Here is a 17388-nt window from a genome sequence, read left to right as displayed (position 1 = left end):
TTCAAGATCTCAGGGGCAAATGAGATAGGTAAGAAAATCTGTTCTCATTAACCTTCACATCTTTCTGTCTGCTGCACTCTTTTTTTTTTTTTTTCAAGAGTCCAGGTGCTACAAACACTCTTTGACCATGTCCTCATTTTCCAGAATAAGACATGAGGTGGGGGGTGGGGGGTTCTATGGAGTAAAAATTATGGGCTCGGTGCTAGTCAGGGATGTTCATGCTCTTTACTTCAAGGTTCTGATTGATTTAGATTAGGGATTACCAAAATTTTTTCTTAAAGGGCCAGAGAGCATGAGGCTTGTGGGTCATGAGCTTCCCGGACTAGTCCCCTCTGCCATTGCAGAACGCAGCCAGCCACAGGCAATGTGTAAGCAAATGGTTACGGCTGTGCCCTAGTCAAACTTTGTTTACAAAAAGGACTACAGTTTGATGACCCCTAATTTAATAATAATTTTCAAACTTTTTTGGGTTATAGAAACTTTCTGCAAGGGAAGTTGATATGGCAGGCCAGTGCATTAAAAGGCAAAAAGCCACGGCCAAAAAGGGAGTAGGGAATCTGCATGCCTTGTACTCTCCACTCTTAGCACCAAGAGTGCCATGGAATTCCCACGGCTCAGCTGAGCCCAATCTGAAAATCACGGAATTTCCTATCAATGAAGATCCATCTCTTGATAGAATGACTACATACAGCCTGACACACAGGGCCCAAGGATCCCATTTGAGACTCGGTCTAGAGTTAAAGGAAAATCCCATTTAACTTAATGCAGTAAGAAATCTGTGAGCACCTACTAACTATACCACAAACGGCAGGAAAACAGGAGGCAAGTAACGCACAGTACCTTGACCGGCCCTCCTAGAAGATAAAACAACTTCACTACAGAGTGTAATAGGACAGTACCACAGAAAAGGGATGTAATTCATAGAAGAGCACATCAGATCAAGAAGGGTGGCATTCAAGACAGAACTTAAGGAAGTGGTAGGATTTCAACAATCCAGACAGAGGGAAAGCCAGGAGGAGAAAACGAAATCATCGCAGGGAAGGGATGTAATCAGGGCAAGTGGGCTAGTTTAGAGTATAGGGTATACGACAGCATAGCGAATCCTACCGTAGGGCACCCTCAGAATTTCAGGATAAGGTCAAAAAAGATCCCCCTCTGAAATAAAAAACAGTAAACACAGTATTTAATACATTAAGGTCGTCATTCAAGGAAGTACGAGGCAGGAGAAGGCATAAAAATGTGTTATTGATAGAAAAGAAATTCAGCACGATGCTTGGCCTAAACCAGAGTATTTCTCAAAAATTCAAAACCTATAGGACAAAGCAACCTCTTCCAACTGCAGGCCGGGCCTGATCTGTACGGTGCACAAGGAGAAAAGAACTAGCAGAATCAGCTGGCCCGCTATACAGCAAGGAGGAGCACACTCCCTGGGCCGCCAACAAGAGAATTCTGGTCCCTTTAGTTATATATTCCTCACTCAAAGTTAATATACAAACGTTTTGGTATTCTTTGAGTCTGTTTAATGCAAGTTTGCTCTATAGAGCCTGATCATCTTTAGGGAAGCCATAGAGAATTCTGGAAGAATGTATCATAATGTATTTTACACCTTCAAAGACAAAAACCAGATTCTTTAATCCAGAAACATAAGATTATCCTGCAAGGCTCGTCCTCCCTTGACCTATTTTAAATACAACTGGTCCATGTAGGACAGCAGTGGAAGACCCATCTGCATTGGCTTTGAATGATGCTAAGGATTTTATGCTTTAAGCAAGCACCGGAGAGCTCCTAAAGTAGAAGGATCTACTAGCATTGCACACTGAGAAGTGCCATGATGTCTAATAAGAACTGGAGAAACGAGGGGATGAAGAAAACAGATTATTACTCTGGATCCACCTGAGACATGCTAAGGCACTGTGGTAAGCTCATAAGTGGCCACAGTGAGGTTATATATGTATCCTATTGGGAAAGGGTAGAGGTAGCTATTCTTGGTTAAGCAGAACTACGGAGTATAATACATACTACAATAAAAATGAAATACATGGGGGCACCTGGGTGGCTCAGTGGGTTAAGCCTCTGCCTTCAGCCCGGGTCATGATCTCAGGGTCCTGGGATTGAACCCCGCATCGGGCTCTCCGCTCAGTGGGGAGCCTGCTTCCCTCTCTCTGCCTGCTGCCTCTCTGCCTACTTGGGATCTCTCTCCCTCCATCAAATAAATAAATAAAATATTTTAAAAAATGAAATACATGAACATTGGTATAATTGTTAGGCTACCTGATGAAAAAAATTAATCTAGGGGCACCTGGGTGACTCAGTCAGTTAAGCACCTGCCTTCAGCTCAGGTCATAATCCCAGGGTCCTGGAATTGAGCCCCACATCCTGCTGCCTAGGGAATCTGCTTGTCTCTCTCTCTTTGCCCCTCTCCCTGCCCCCACTGGTGAACTCTCTCTCTCTCTCAAATAAATAAATAAAATCTTTCTAAAAATTTTTAAAAATTAATCTAGATTTCCCTGGCACAAATGTTGGTGGCTAAGTGAACCAACAGTTTTAAGTTAACTGAATAATAATAATAGTAATAAAATAATAATAAGTGAACCAATGTTCGAACTAGTTGTTGACCCACTTACCACACAAACTTTTCTTATGAGTAATTAAAAAAAAAGGGCGCCTGGGTGGCTCAGTTGGTTTAGCGACTAACCTTCAGCTCAGGTCATGATCCTGGAGTCCCAGGATCCGGTTTCACATCACAGTCCTGGCTCGGCGGGGAGCCTGCTTCTCCCTCTCACCCTCCCGACTCTCATGCTCTCTCTCTCTCAAATAAATAAATAAAATCTTTTAAAAAAAATATTTTTACTCATGTTAACAGTTAATCTGTTAATTTCAACAGAACCCCTATATTTTTTTAATTTTTTAATTTTTTTATTAACATATAATGTATTATTAGCCCCAGGGGTACTGGTCTGTGCAATGTCAGGCTTACACACTTCACAGCACTCACCATAGCACATACCCTCCCCAATGTCCATAAACCGACCCCCCTCTCCCTACCTGCCTCCCCCCAGCAACCCTCAGTTTGTTCTGTGAGATTAAGAGTCTCTAATGGTTTGTCTCCCTCCCAAGCCCACCTTGTTTCATTTATTCTTTTCCTACCCCCAAAACCTCCCATTTCCACTTCCTCATATCAGGGAGATCATATAGTTGTCAGATCATATAGTTGTCAGGGAGATCATATGATAGTTGTCTTTCTCCGATTGACTTATTTTGCTAAGCATAATACCCTCTAGTTCCATCCACATCATCGCAAATGGCAAGATTTCATTTCTTTTGATGGCTGCACAGTATTCCATTGTTTATATATACCACATCTTCTTTATCCATTCATCTGTTGATGGACATCTAGGTTCTTTCCATAAAAACCCCAGTATTTTGTTTTTATTCCATGAGTGAGCTTGGTTTCCATTTACTGAGGGAGGCCTCAGTATCTCAGTATCTCAGTATCTGAAATGAGTATCTCAGCAAGCACTGGAGCATTCCAAAGTCGAAGAAGTCTCGTACCCAGGAAAACAGGCCTAATAATTCTTTTAAAATAATTTAAACAGGGACACCTGGGTGGCTCAGTGGGTTAAGCTTCTGCCTTCAGCTCAGGTCATGATCTCAGGGTCCTGGGATCGAGCCCCACATCAGGCTCTTTGTTCGGCAGAGATCCTGCTTCCCCCTCTCTCTCTACCAGTCTCTCTGCCTGCTTGTGATCTCCCTCTCTCTGTCAAATAAACAAATAAAAATTCTTAAAAATAATAATAATAATTGAAACAAAAAGAAGGGGCACCTGGGTGGCTCAGTGGGTTAAGCCTCTGCCTTCGGCTCAGGTCATGACCTCAGGGTCCTGGGATCAAGCCCCGTATCGGGCTCTCTGCAGGGCGGGGTATCATCTTTGATACCATATTCTTTCTGATATCATATTTTCTTTCATATTGGAATTTCTGAGTCTTGGGGACTCTCCTGATTTCCTTGAATTTTACCGACCCTTCTCTGCATAGGTCCTGACCCTCTCTACCTGGATGCCTCTGACAGGAATACAACAAAAATGCATGAACTTCTCCGATGAAATCCTCTTCTGATTGGTGGGCAATAACACAAGCAAGTAAAGGACTCGTGAGTCTTAGGCTGCTGTCTCCTGGCGGCCCCATACATAATGCAGTCCTGGGACAGCAGCCCAAGGAGTATATCACAGCACTTTTCCATCATCTCAGACATATCCATGTGACATCCTCCCATTAATTACTGTATTATTTATAGAGAACTTCTGCCCGTTGCTGTTCTGGGTTTATGATGCTCAGCATGGACACACCCAAGCGGTTACACAAGACCCCTTGGGGCGCAGAAACAAAATATTAGAACATTTATTTTTCTTTATTTTCACACTAGAAAAAATTAAGTTTTTACTAATATTTATTCTATAGATTGAGCATGCATGTCATGAAAGGTCACATGTCATACACGCAGTCACCAGAGAAGGGTGTGTGTCCCACAGAGGGGAGGTTCTGGCTCACATTACTACTTACTGTGCCGTGACCCCCTTGCTCCAGCAAAATTCCATCTTCAGTGTAAATTTTTTAAGGGCTTTAATGAATAGAATCATTATTTCACTTGGTAATAACTGGAGCATGTTTAAATCTTTGGGGCCAGGAAAACATTCTACTTACCCTATGAAAATAAATGCAGAAATCTTATAATAAAATCAAGGTCTGGGGCACCTAGGTGGCTCAGTCGGTTAAGCCTCTGACCTCAGCTCTGGTCATGACCTCAGGGTCCTGGAATCAAGCCCTGCATTGCGCTCCCCACTCAGTAGGGAGTCTGCTTGTCCCTCTCCCTCTGTCCCTCCCCCTGCTCATGCTGTCCCTGTCTCTGTTTATCAAATAAATAAATAAAATCTTTAAAAAATAAATAAAAATTAAATAAAATAAAGGTCTTCTAAAAAGTATCCATTTCCTTTCACAAAAAGTGTCCCAAACCCACTGACTAGATGACATTCCAGTAACACTGATGCCGATAACAGTCATCCTGGCAGATACTTTTTTAACAAGAAAAATATGTGGGGCACCTGAGTGACTCAGTCAGATGAGCATCTGCCTTCGGCTCGGGTCATGATCTCGGGGATCCTGGGATTGAGGCCCATCACTCTCCCTGCTTAGCAGGGAGCCTGCTTCTCACTCTCTTCTGCTATCTCTGTTGCTATCTCTGTCTCTCTCAAAATCAATGAAATCTCTTTTAAAAATCTGAAAATCGAAAAAAAAAAAAAACTATGCCAAGGACAAATAGAGCATTTTGGGGAAAAAATGTTTAGTAATGTTTCTATCAGTACATAATTTTATTGCTGAAAATGACATATGTTAATTATAAACAATATCAACTATACAAAAGCTCTAAAATTGCACCAGGTTCATTAAAAGAAGCCAACACCAGGACCCACAGAACAACAAGTTGTTAGGTTTGAGATGTGAAATCAGGACGACCAGGTCTGACGCCTGATTGTACCTAGCTGTGCAACCGTGTTCAGTTCATCCAACTTTCTAGGTCTGCTTCCTCATCGGGAAAGGGTGAAATGATCCACCTGTACAGGACTTCTACAGAATTAAAGCAAGTAAGTCAGCATGACGCCTAGCATACACTAAACTCCCACTAAACGATGGTTTTATTACTAAAAAATTAATTTTTGAAAAACTGAGAAGTAGGAATATAAAGCAAAATATATCAAAATGAATATATATAAATGCTCTTACATTTAAGTGAAATTACCTGGGGCACCTGGGTGGCTCGGTCCGTTAAGCTCTGACTCTATTTCAGCTCAGGTCATGATCTCAGGGTCCTGAAATCAAGCCCAGTGGCTGTCTCCATGGTCAGCAAGGAGTCTGCCTGTCCCTCTTCCCCTGCTACTCCCCCGCCTACCACTCACAAGGTCAAGCACTCTTTCTCTTTCTCTCTCAAATAAATAAATAAACAAAGTCTTTTAAAAAATTAAAAAATAAATGAAATTACCCTCAAAAGCTAATACATGAGCAAGATGACAATGGTCAATATGATCTATAAAACAACCACGATAATGATGAGAGTCTTGTTCTGCAGGCTGATACTTTAAGCTACCATCATCGTCAACTAAAATACACACCTGGCAAGGATAAAAATCTAGAACCAATGTAATTAATACTATTTTCCTTTACTTTGAAGAAATAAAGTATAAGATGTCTCTTTCCTAGAACAAAACATACATTCTTAGCAAATGTGTCTGGGGCTAACCGGCAGAAATGATTAAATACTAGTAAAAAGTACATTAAGGAATCAGCAGGATTACCAAAGATGTTCCTTACTTGTCAATGCTGATTTTTAAAAAACAAAAACAAATAAACAAACAACAAAAACAGAAAAAGACCTTAAAACCCCAAAACTGTATAAAAAATTTGGTATTAAAGCAGGAATAATCAATATACCAAATGAAAGCCAAGCCACTAATCTGAATGATAGCTTATGGAAAACTTATATATATATCTATAACTGGTACTGATATGAGAAACAAAGGCAAAAGAAATGTAGCTTAAAATAAAATCTCCTTAACAGTTTGCAGCCCACTGACAGACACCTGAAACACGCAGAGCGTGACCTTCCTCAAAGAACCCAGGGCTGCCTTAGTGCCTTCGTGGTTAAATGGAACTTTATTTATCTTGGCACCAGCTGGCACCAGCTGGCCACTCAAGGTCCAGAAAGCCTTATTTCCAGATCATGGAGACTTGTACTATCCCTAACCCCCACTAATTAAAAAGTATACAATCAGTCACTCCTCATAATCCCAGGATAGCTCTTTCTGCCCACAGGTCCCATCCCAAGAATAGGGAAGGGGTAGAGGTCTAGGCAGGAGAGACAGGAGGCCCCTGACTCCCCTAACTGGGCTCCAGAACCATTCCTGGCAGGTGGAGATGCCAAGACAGAGATGAACAAGAGATAAGGGAACAAACCAAGATCGCAGAAGAACGTCAAGGCCACAAGCTTCCTAGTCAGTTCTCAAAAGCCCACGGTGACAGCACATTCAGGACCCCTCTCACTCTAGACAGTTGTTCTGTTTCCCTTCTGCTCTCACCTTCACTTAATAAACTTTCACTTGACTTCACCCTTTTGTGCCTCAAAATTCATTCTTCGACTCCGTGAGACCAGAACCCCAAAATCCTACAACAGTACCCTGCTAATTAAACTGTGACTGGTTTAGTTCCTATATTTTATCTACAAATAAATGTGGCTTAAAGAGATAGACACTGATCATAATACATAAGCTTAATCACAGAAATATTCATAGTATTCATAGTCTGTTGTTGTCTAAAGAATTCCGAGTTTAGGACTATTTCATAAAACAGAACATAAATGTGAAAATAAATACAATTACATAAAACATTAAGTTTTTAAATTGATCCATGGTTTAAGTGGTTTTTCTTCCTTGGGATACAGAGACCCTAAAAAAACCCTGCCAATGACATAACAAAAGTACTAGATAAAATATTTAAAAGATCTGTTAAAATATATAACTGAAGGATTTCCAGAGATTAAACAAGAAATAAAAGTGGAGGTCCTACAAAGACCTTTGTGCTGAGGGTTTCTGCTAAACCCCATAGAAGGCAAGCTTCTACTCTGATTTCTGCAGGAGGTCTGCAGGAAATAAGGCTGGGGGTGCCCAGGACAGAGCGGGAAGAAAACCAAAATATGCCTGTCACCCAAAATATGCCTGTCACCCAAAATATGCCTCTTTGACATAAAAATTATTTTGAGCTGAAGACAATTAAGAAGACACAAATGCAGGAAAAGCTTTCTCAACCCGCCCCTTCCCTACCTAAAAGCAGGATGTAAATTCTTCTTTTACAGGAGACAGGACTCTCAGCCCAGATATGGCACCAGAGGAATCTGCAAACAACCTTGTTCCATTAGTTCCCTCCCATATGAGTAACCTTCTGTGGGAAGCCCTGGGCTCCCAAAATAACCTCCCTTTGTCCCCTCTTTTCTCTACAAATGTATTGTTCTTTGTTGCAAATGCTAAGTAAGCTGTTCTAAGCCACCAGGATGAGTTACCTTTCACTGAGGTTTCTCCCACCTGAAGTGTGCTGTACATGTACATAAACTTGTTCACGTGTCTTTTTGTTACAGGTCTCAGCTGAAAACCCAAGACAGGTGGAGGTAAGGTTTGCCTTCCCTTGCAAGAGGACAAGACGAGGGAGCCCATGCAAAGCTAGGGCAACACGATGCAGTTTAAAGGTGAACCAGAAATAAACTGACTACACAGAACAGAGATTGAAGAAATATGCCTGTCCAAATTTTGGAATGACAGTGGAGGAAAGATTTCCCCTAAGAATTCAAAATCATAAGCCAGTTCAAAATGATGCCATCAGTATCATCACAACAAAAATCCTCAATTAGAGGGTTTAAATAAAAATTGTCCCAGTCTCCAGGAAATGGGCAAAACCAAATACAAATCTCTCAAGATTCTTAAATTCAAACCAAGCCCCAAACACTGCCACAGAAGTAGATCCAACTAAACAGATCACAGTTTTTAAAAATTAAACACACAAGGAAACACAGAATCTCAAGTGAAATCCAAAAGAAACAAGAGAAAGTAGAATCAGACAAATTTTCGATATTAGATCAAATACAGGGGGGGGAAAGGCTTGATGTATTTGAATAAAAAAATAAAGGGGGCTTGAAACTGTAAGAAAAAAGAGACCTTAAAAAATAAAATGGCGGGGGGGTGGGGCGCCTGGGTGGCTCAGTGGGTTAAAGCCTCTGCCTTCAGCTCAGGTCATGGTCCCAGGGTCCTGGGATCGAGCCCCGCATCGGGCTCTCTGCTCAGCCGGGAGCCTGCTTCTCCCCTCTCTCTGCCTGCCTCTCTGCCTACTTGTGATCTTTGTCTGTCAAATAAATAAATAAAATCTTTAAAAATAGTAATCATAATAAAATAAAATAAAATGGGGAAGGTGAAACGTGTGAAGGTAGTTAAAGGTACAAACTTCCGGTTATAAAATCAGCCAGATATGGGGATGTAAAGTATAGCAAGGAGACTCTGGTTACTGATGCTGTGTTGTAGAGATGAAAGCTGTAAAGGAAGTAAAGCTTGAAAGTCCTCATCACAAGAAATCTGTAACTATGGGTGGTGACAGATGTGAGCCACACCTGCTGTGCTGGTCATTTTGCAATGCATATAACAGCAAATCATTATTATGTTATGGAGTCGGAACTAATATCATGTTATATGCCAGTTATACCTCAAGCTTAAAAAAAATTTTTTTTAAGCAGGTTTGAAAAAGAACTAGGTATTTCTGGAATGAAAAATATGACATTTTTTTAAAAACTGAAATTCAATAGACAATTTCTTTAAAAAGCCAACTAGACAATATTGGAAGAGAAAATTAGCAAACTGGAAAGTATATCCTTTCACAGTTTTTTTAATTGTTATTAACATATAATATATTATTAGCCCCAGGGGTACAGGTCTGTGAATCACCAGGTTTACTTTCATAATTTTTAATTGTCTGACTAGTTTCTGAGGGAGGTGTGCTGACAGTCTCACTAGAAACAGGGAAAAAAAAAAAAAAAGAAACACAAAAAAAACCCAGAAACAAAAAAAGAAAACACACCATTCATTTAAAAAGCTGCTTTTTCTTTTGATGGCTGCATAGTATTCCATTGTGTATATATACCACATCTTCTTGATCCATTCATCTGTTGATGGACATCTAGGTTCTTGAAATCTTGCCATTTGCGACAACATGGATGGAACTAGAGCGTATCATGCTTAGCGAAATAAGTCAAGCGGAGAAAGACAACTATCATATGATCTCCCTGATATGAGGGAGTGGTGATGCAACATGGGGGCTTAAGTGGGTAGGAGAAGAATCCATGAAACAAGATGGGATAGGGAGGGAGACAAACCATAAGTGACTCTTAATCTCACGAAACAAACTGTGGGTTGCTGGGGGGAGGGGGGTTGGGAGAAGGGGGGAAGGTTATGGACATTGGGGAGCGTATGTGCTTTTGGGTAAATTGGAAGGGGAGATGAACCATGAGAGACTATGGACTCTGAAAAACAGTCTGAGGGGTTTGAAGTGGCGGGGGGGTGGGAGGTTGGGGTACCAGGTGGTGGGTATTATAGAGGGCACAGCTTGCATGGAGCACTGGGTGTGGTGAAAAAATAATGAATACTGTTTTTCTGAAAATAAATAAATTGGGGAAAAAAAATGAACCTGGAAAGCCCAAAAAAAAAAAAAAAAAAAAAAAACTTAAGGGATAACTATGGTTCTTAGTTTATAACTTTAATAAAGTGAATATTAATTCTAAAAAAAAAAAAAAAAGCTGCTTTTTCCACAGGGACAGGTTCTCTGAAAATGCACAGAATTCAGGGAGTAAGAATAAAAGCTAACATTTACTGAGTCCTGACTCTGTGTCAGACAAGGAGCTAGGTATTTGACAAATACGTCTCTTTTTATCTTCACAGGGACCCTATGGGATGGGTACAGATATAGAAAGATGAAGGTCTCCACTGGGCTCAGCAGGTGGTCCTAAATGCCTTGTTCAAGGTCACAGAACCAGTGTGTGTAGAAACCGATATGTGAACTCCCAATCTGCCTGATGCAGAACCAACTTGATACACCTGCTACAGGTCAACCGACTATATCCTACTCTCTGTTCAGTCCTTCGCCATGATAAACCACGTACCCTCTCACTTTGACCAGACTGGTTAGGTTTCCTAGAGCCTTCTTCTCTACGACGTCTCCACCCCAGGCTTCTGCGTCTATGCTTGGCTCGTCCAGCTTCAACAAGAATCCTACTAAGCCAGTTTAGAGAGACTCTCTCACCCGCCATCGCTGACCAGTTTCCTCATCCACCGCTGTTGGTGTCCAAGCCTGCAGCCTGCCCTTGGCCTGCCTACCGTTAGAATCCGCTCAGACCAGTTAGCAAGAATCCTCCTAACCCCCCTCATGTCCCCTTAGGGTAACCTCCCATCTGCCGACCATCCCCTCACTTTGCTAATTGTCCCAGCAGTCTTTGTTGTACTCGGGGTTGAATCCTATCTCTGCCCCCATGATAATAATCCATTACGACAGTCTTGAAGGAAGACTTTCTTATCATTTTAACAAGTGTCAGAATAATTTTTTCTTTAACTATAATTTTCTGGTTAGTAAAGTCAAACGCCTATGATGAAATGTAAAGGATGGAGATTGTCAATATAATTAGCATATAACCAAAACAATCCTGAAGATCAATTCCATTACTCTTTGTTATAACCAAGACTATTTTGTAACAGAACTACGTCACTTTCAAAATCCATTGTTCTGGGGCGTCTGGGTGGCTCAGTCAGTGAACCATCTGCCTTTGGCTCAGGTCGTGATCCCTGGGTCCTGGGATCGAGCCCCACATCGGGCTCCCTGCTAGTAGGAAGCCTGCTTTCCCTCTCCCACTCCCCCTGCTTATGTTCCCTCTCTTGCTGTCTCTTTGTTAAATAAATAAATAAAATCTTAAAAAAAATAATCCATTGTCCTGTTGTTAGATGTTACTATGCAGGCATAACATCAAATATTCTAAAATCCTGACATTCCTTTTTAGGAAGAAGAGCTGAACATTCCATGTTGCTTCCTGAAACAATTTTATTGGCATGCACACACATGTGCACACACACACAGGCACGCACGTACACACACCATAGGTCCAAACAATTCAAGCAATGCACCAAACTAGTGTTTAGGACACACTTTTAAATTCTAAAAGTTCTGCATGCAAAGATGAGAAGAGCTAAAAATATTCACCCATGTAAAAGAAGTATCCTACAGATCTCTAGTATGAGCTCCCCCTTGGATACAGACACATAAAAGTAACAGACTGTGTTTAAGGTTTGCATAAAGCCCCATGAACCAAACCAGCCAATCTTTGAGATGGATCCTAAAGCACGTGTGTGTGTGTGTGTGTGTGTGTAAAAATCGTCTGCATATTTACTTACCAGTTTCTCCAGCTGTCTTATTCTTCCCATGAGGCTTATATAGAACATACGAGCATCCTTTTACGTGGAAATGGTCATTAATTTGTCTAAACCACCTAAAAATGACAAATATGAAAATTTGCTCATGTAACAGTTCCATGGCTCAGACGCCACTATTCCAATTCCAGCAAAATTCAGGCAGCACCCAAGTTTGGCATCTCTACTAGAGGCTGGGGCCCAGCAGCTGGAACCACAGTTTTACTATCAACACACATCTCCAGCACTGTTATTTTGCAGAACTAGAAAGAAGGTATTGTCTCGAAGCGAGGACATCATACCTCATAAGTGTTGTATTTCCAGTGAAGGGGCCAAACCTAATATCTTCAAATGGGGGTTGAAAGCCCAAAATATGTAAAGCTTCTTCTTGGGTAATAGGTGGAAGACTACAAAAGAAACATCGCCTTTCATTTTACAGTTCCAGTCATATGCAAATATAACCTGTCTCAATGCTGATACATCCACCTGATTTACAAACAATTTTAGGAATACAGTTGCCTCTTGAACAACATGGGTTTAAACTGCACGGGTCCACTTATACACAGATTTTTTTTTAAATAAAATGTAGTACTTTAAATACATTTCTCTTCCTTATGATATTCTTAACATTTTTTTTCTCCAGCTTACTTTATTTTAAGAATACAGTACATAACACAAGCAACATTCAAGGCATGCGTTCATCTAATATTTATGTTATTGGTTAGGATTGTGGTCAACAGGCCATGAGTCATTAGATTTCTGGAGAGTCAAAAGTTATATGTGGAATTTAGACTGCCCTAGCCCCTGTGTTTTTCAAGGGTCAACTATATTCTTAATATTTATTTTGTCAGAAGGCATGCTTATTTTTAGCTAAAGGCTTATAACAAAATGTAGCAATTTTTTTCTTGATGTATGAAAAACTTATTCTTAAAAGTCTTTAATTACAGAAAAAGCAATACCAAATAACTTTTGAATTTGGAATTTACGGATACCAATAAATTAACATACTTACTTTCCAGCTCCCATTGTGCTATATAAAAAATTCCAACACGAAATTAATGAGGAGATACCACAAGAAGTCTTATATTGTGGGCGGCTTATGCAGTACCTGAGAGAACAAAAGACTGTTTTCTTCACTTGAATGAATACAAAATATGCATATAGAAATACAATACTCATGGTAGTTAAATGTATTAGCATGATGAGAACTTCACTCATCTAAGCCAATGTACAATCTTTACTCAGTTAAAATATTTTCAAACTTGTTAAATGTATCATCAACGCATAACAACAATAAACCATCCAGTTTAATAAAGTTAGCTAACTTTAACTAACCACTAGTTAAAGTGGATGTTATCTAAACTGATGGAAAAAAAATAATGATATGTACATGTAGACAACAACTACTAAAATTTCAGTGCAAGCTCCTAACTGAGCTACATACATGATTATTTGCAACTTCAAAAATACTGGGAAAACAAGGGGTGCCTGGGTGGCTCAGTCAGTTAAGCAGCTGCCTTTGGCTCAAGTCATGATCCCGGGGTCCTGGGATTGAGCCCAGCGGCAAGCTTCCTGAGCAGTGGGGAGCCTGCCTCTCCCTCTCCCTCTGCCTGCTGCTCCCCCTGCTTGTGTTCTCACTCCCTGACAAATAAATAAAATTTTAAAGAAAAAAAAAAATACTGGGGAAACAAAACAAAGTACTGTCCCAGTATCAATTTTTCAGATTCTTCAACTCAAACTAAAAAACATCCATTTATCACACACTATGTCCAACTAAAACCTCTGGGTGAGAAGCAATGGTTCCATCGTCAGGGAGAATTTTAAAGTGTAACACAAAAACCTTCCATGGCACAATTTTTTTGCACTGAGTAATCTAGGCAATGTTCCAAATTGTCATGTATCAAGAGAAGTGACTGCAGCTAATGTGAACAGAGGAGAAAAGAAGCAGACCATTCAATCAGAAAAAAAGAAATAGTATTGGCTTTCAATTTGCCTTTTCCTAACTGCTTTCTTCTTTTTTAGATTTTTTTAAAATTTTTATTTATTTGACAGAGAGAGAGAGAGAGAGAGCGCACGCGCACAAGCATAAGCAAGGGGAGGGGCAAAGGGAGAGGGAGAAGCAGGCTCCCTGCTAAGCAAGGAGCCCAATGTGGGACTCGAACCCAGGACCCTGAGATCATGACCTGAGCTGAAGGCAGACACCCAACTGACTGAGTCACCCAGGTACTCCAGATTTTTTTTTCTTTTTTTAAGAAATCTCTACACCCAATGTGGGGCTCAAACCCAAAACCCCGAAATGAAGAGTCACACGTTCTACGGACTGAGCCAGACAGGTACACCTCCCAACTGCTTTCTAATAAAGGTGCTAACAGTGGCCAAAACAAAAAGGAAAAATAAGACTTATCACTAAACACAGTTTAGTCTTACCTTAAAACTGATTACAAAAATAAAAATTACAGATCTATGTATGTAGTGGCCAAAACAAAAAGGAAAAATAAGACTTATCACTAAACACAGTTTAGTCTTACCTTAAAACTGATTACAAAAATAAAAATTACAGATCTATGTATGTACGTTTGCATAGGTACATACAATATGCATAATGGCACATATACAATCAACAACTCAACTTGTATCCATAGACTAATCAGGACCTTTAAGACTAAGACACAAAAGATGTTTATGGTCACTCGATTATATGGTTAGCATGTAGCCACATGACACACTAATAGTTATGGAATGAACTTCACCTCCCTAAAAAGATATGCTGAAGTCCTAACCACAGGTACCTATAAATACAACCTTATTTGGAAACAGGGTCTTTGCAGATGGAATCAAGTTGCTAAGATGATGTCACACTGGAGTACGGATGGGCCCCTAATCCAAGATGACCAGTGTCCTTATAAAAAGAGAAGAAGGACACACAGAGACGAAAATGTCGCCGGACGAAGACCCAGACACACGGTGGGAGGAAACACAGATGGAAGCAGACGTGTTGCATCAGCAAGCCTAGTAATGCCAAGGGCTGCCATCAAAGCACTGGGAGGTAGGATGAAGCAGAAAATTCTACCCCACAGATTTCAGAGGGAACGTGGCCTTGCCAATAGCTTGACCTCAGACTTCCAACCTCCAGAGCTATGAGAGTTTCTGCTGTTCTAAGCCACCAGTTTATGGCACTTTGTTGTGGTAGGAAACTCTCACCCTAATCACCCTCCAGGAAAGACTGCAAACTGGTTTATATCCACAAAAGAAAAAACGAATGAACACATGATGAATGTTTATATCCATTTGCATAGAAATGATCCTGGCTTGAGAAAGTGTTAGCATTCCAGAACTCTCATTCCAGAAACTCTCGTTTCACACTCCGAAGCTCACTTCTGGACGTGCTCAGGTATTCACAGCTCCCACCAACATTCTCTTCTGCAACTCAATTTCCTTCAAATGGACTTAGCAGTTACCATGACTTTTTTCCTACTGCTTTCCATTCCTTTTCTTCCCCTCCAATACCTTGAGTGGTTTATATTCCTCGTTGAATAGGTACGTGCTCATGAGTCACTGTAATCACTGAATTCTCACGTGATGGGAGTCTGCTGCTTCCACACTTGAGTCAATGTGACCGTGACATTTGGTGACTTTTTCTCTACCAAGAAACATGACTCCACTGTAGCCTGGTCGCCAGCGCTGCCATGGTGAAGACCGAGACCAAAGGGATAATTTCCCTTTGTACAACTGGTTTTGCACCTGGAGCCCAGGACTCCTTATGCTTGACCTTCAGTAACTCCCCTAGAACATGCCTTGGTGCTCATCCATTGATTTTCCTTCCTAATTTACCCCTTCAAGTCCGCAGACTCCAGCCTTTCCTCATTTGGGGAACATTCCTTCCACTTGTGTCTTCAAATTATTTTTTTTTTCTATTTGTTCTGATCTCTTCCTCGAGAATACCAGTTAGTGCTATTTGGAACCTCTGTTAGCCATATTTATCTGCTCTTGTTTTTGTTTTTGATTTTTAAGATTTTCTTTTTAAGTAATCTCTACACCCAATGTGGTGCTCAAACTCACAACCCCAAGATCAAAAGTCACATGCTCCACTGACTGAGCCAGCCAGGAGCCCCAATACTTATCTGTTCTTTAATCATTTTCACGTCTTTGTTCTTTTCTATGTGAGTTTTGTGCGATTTCCTCACACTGGCTCACCATTGACTTGACTATGTTTTTCACTGGGTTGGGTTTTTTTCCCTTGCTCCTATGTGGTTTTCACGTCTACAGTGACTTTTTTTTTTTTTTTTTTTTTTGGTCCTCTACTTCTTTCCAAGGGCACATCAATTATCTCCTTCTGTTGTCATACAATCTCTTCTTTGACTTCATTTCAAGAAAGTGTGTAAGTTACCACTTTTTTGATATAAAGGACTTATTCTGAATTTTAACTTTACTTCCTAGACTAACGCTCGCAAAGATGTATATGCCTTCTGCAGTTATCCCTGGTTTTGCTTATTTGCAACTTTGATATACATATATCAAGTTGCTTCCTCTCTGATTTTTACTCGTCCTTGAATAGAGCTGATTATCACTGAAGAGTTGTCTCCTATCTTCGATCCCCGTGGTCAAATCTGTCCCCCATTTTTGTTGACTATTTAAAATAATTTTGGTGGAAACACAACATAAAATTCACCATCTCAACCATTTTTAAGGGTACAGTTGAGTAAAGTTAGCTATATTCATATTGTTGTGAAAGAGATCTCTAGAACTTTCTCACCTTGCAAGACTGAAACTCTACACCCACTGGCCAACACCCTTTTTCCCCTCCTGTCAGCCCCGACAAGCACCATTCTTCTTTCCATTTTTATGAGCGACTACTTTACACTTCATAGAAATGAATCTACAGTATTCATCTTTTTGTTACTGGCAACCACCATTCTACATGCTGTCTTTATGATTTTGATGACTTTTAAGTACCTCTTAGAAGCGAATCACACATTACTGGTCTTTTTGTGTCCAGCTTATATCATCTAGCATAATGTCCTCAAAGTTCATCTATGTTGTAGCATGTGTCAGAACTCCTTCTATTTTAAGCCTGAATAATATCCCATTCTATATAGCACGTTTTCTTTATTCCTTCATTGATGAACACTGGGGCTGCTTCCCCCTCTCCACTATTGGGAATAATGCCGCAGTCAAGATAGTATGCAAATATGTCTTCAAGATCCTGCTTTCAATTCTTTTGGATGTATACCCAGATTTGGGATTACTGGATCATATGGTGCTTTAGCTCAGGTTGCCATAATAAATTACAACAGACCTGGTAGTTTCAACAATATTTATTTCTCGCAGTTCTGGAGGCTGAAAAGTCCAACACT

At 40.4% G+C, this 17388-nt stretch overlaps 1 protein-coding gene across 13 annotated transcripts in view; it reads right to left on the bottom strand.

Moving 5' to 3' along the window:
• BIVM (basic, immunoglobulin-like variable motif containing) overlaps nucleotides 1-17388 on the bottom strand; it is a 119552-nt gene that overhangs the window by 10081 nt on the left and 92083 nt on the right. For all 13 annotated transcript variants that reach the window (XM_044250074.1, XM_044250064.1, XM_044250068.1 and 10 more), the window contains 3 exons: nucleotides 13047-13142; nucleotides 12337-12441; nucleotides 12020-12114 (listed from right to left, as the gene is read on the bottom strand). In XM_044250074.1, coding sequence (XP_044106009.1) covers nucleotides 12020-12114; nucleotides 12337-12441; nucleotides 13047-13142 — 296 coding nt within the window. The remainder of the gene's footprint in view (nucleotides 1-12019; nucleotides 12115-12336; nucleotides 12442-13046; nucleotides 13143-17388) is intronic.

The sequence above is a fragment of the Neovison vison genome, chromosome 5 (genome assembly GCF_020171115.1).
Source record: "Neovison vison isolate M4711 chromosome 5, ASM_NN_V1, whole genome shotgun sequence".
NCBI classification, from domain to species: domain Eukaryota; kingdom Metazoa; phylum Chordata; class Mammalia; order Carnivora; family Mustelidae; genus Neogale; species Neogale vison.
The sequence above is the reverse complement of the archived record's forward strand: the minus strand, read 5'-3'. Positions and strand labels throughout refer to the sequence as shown.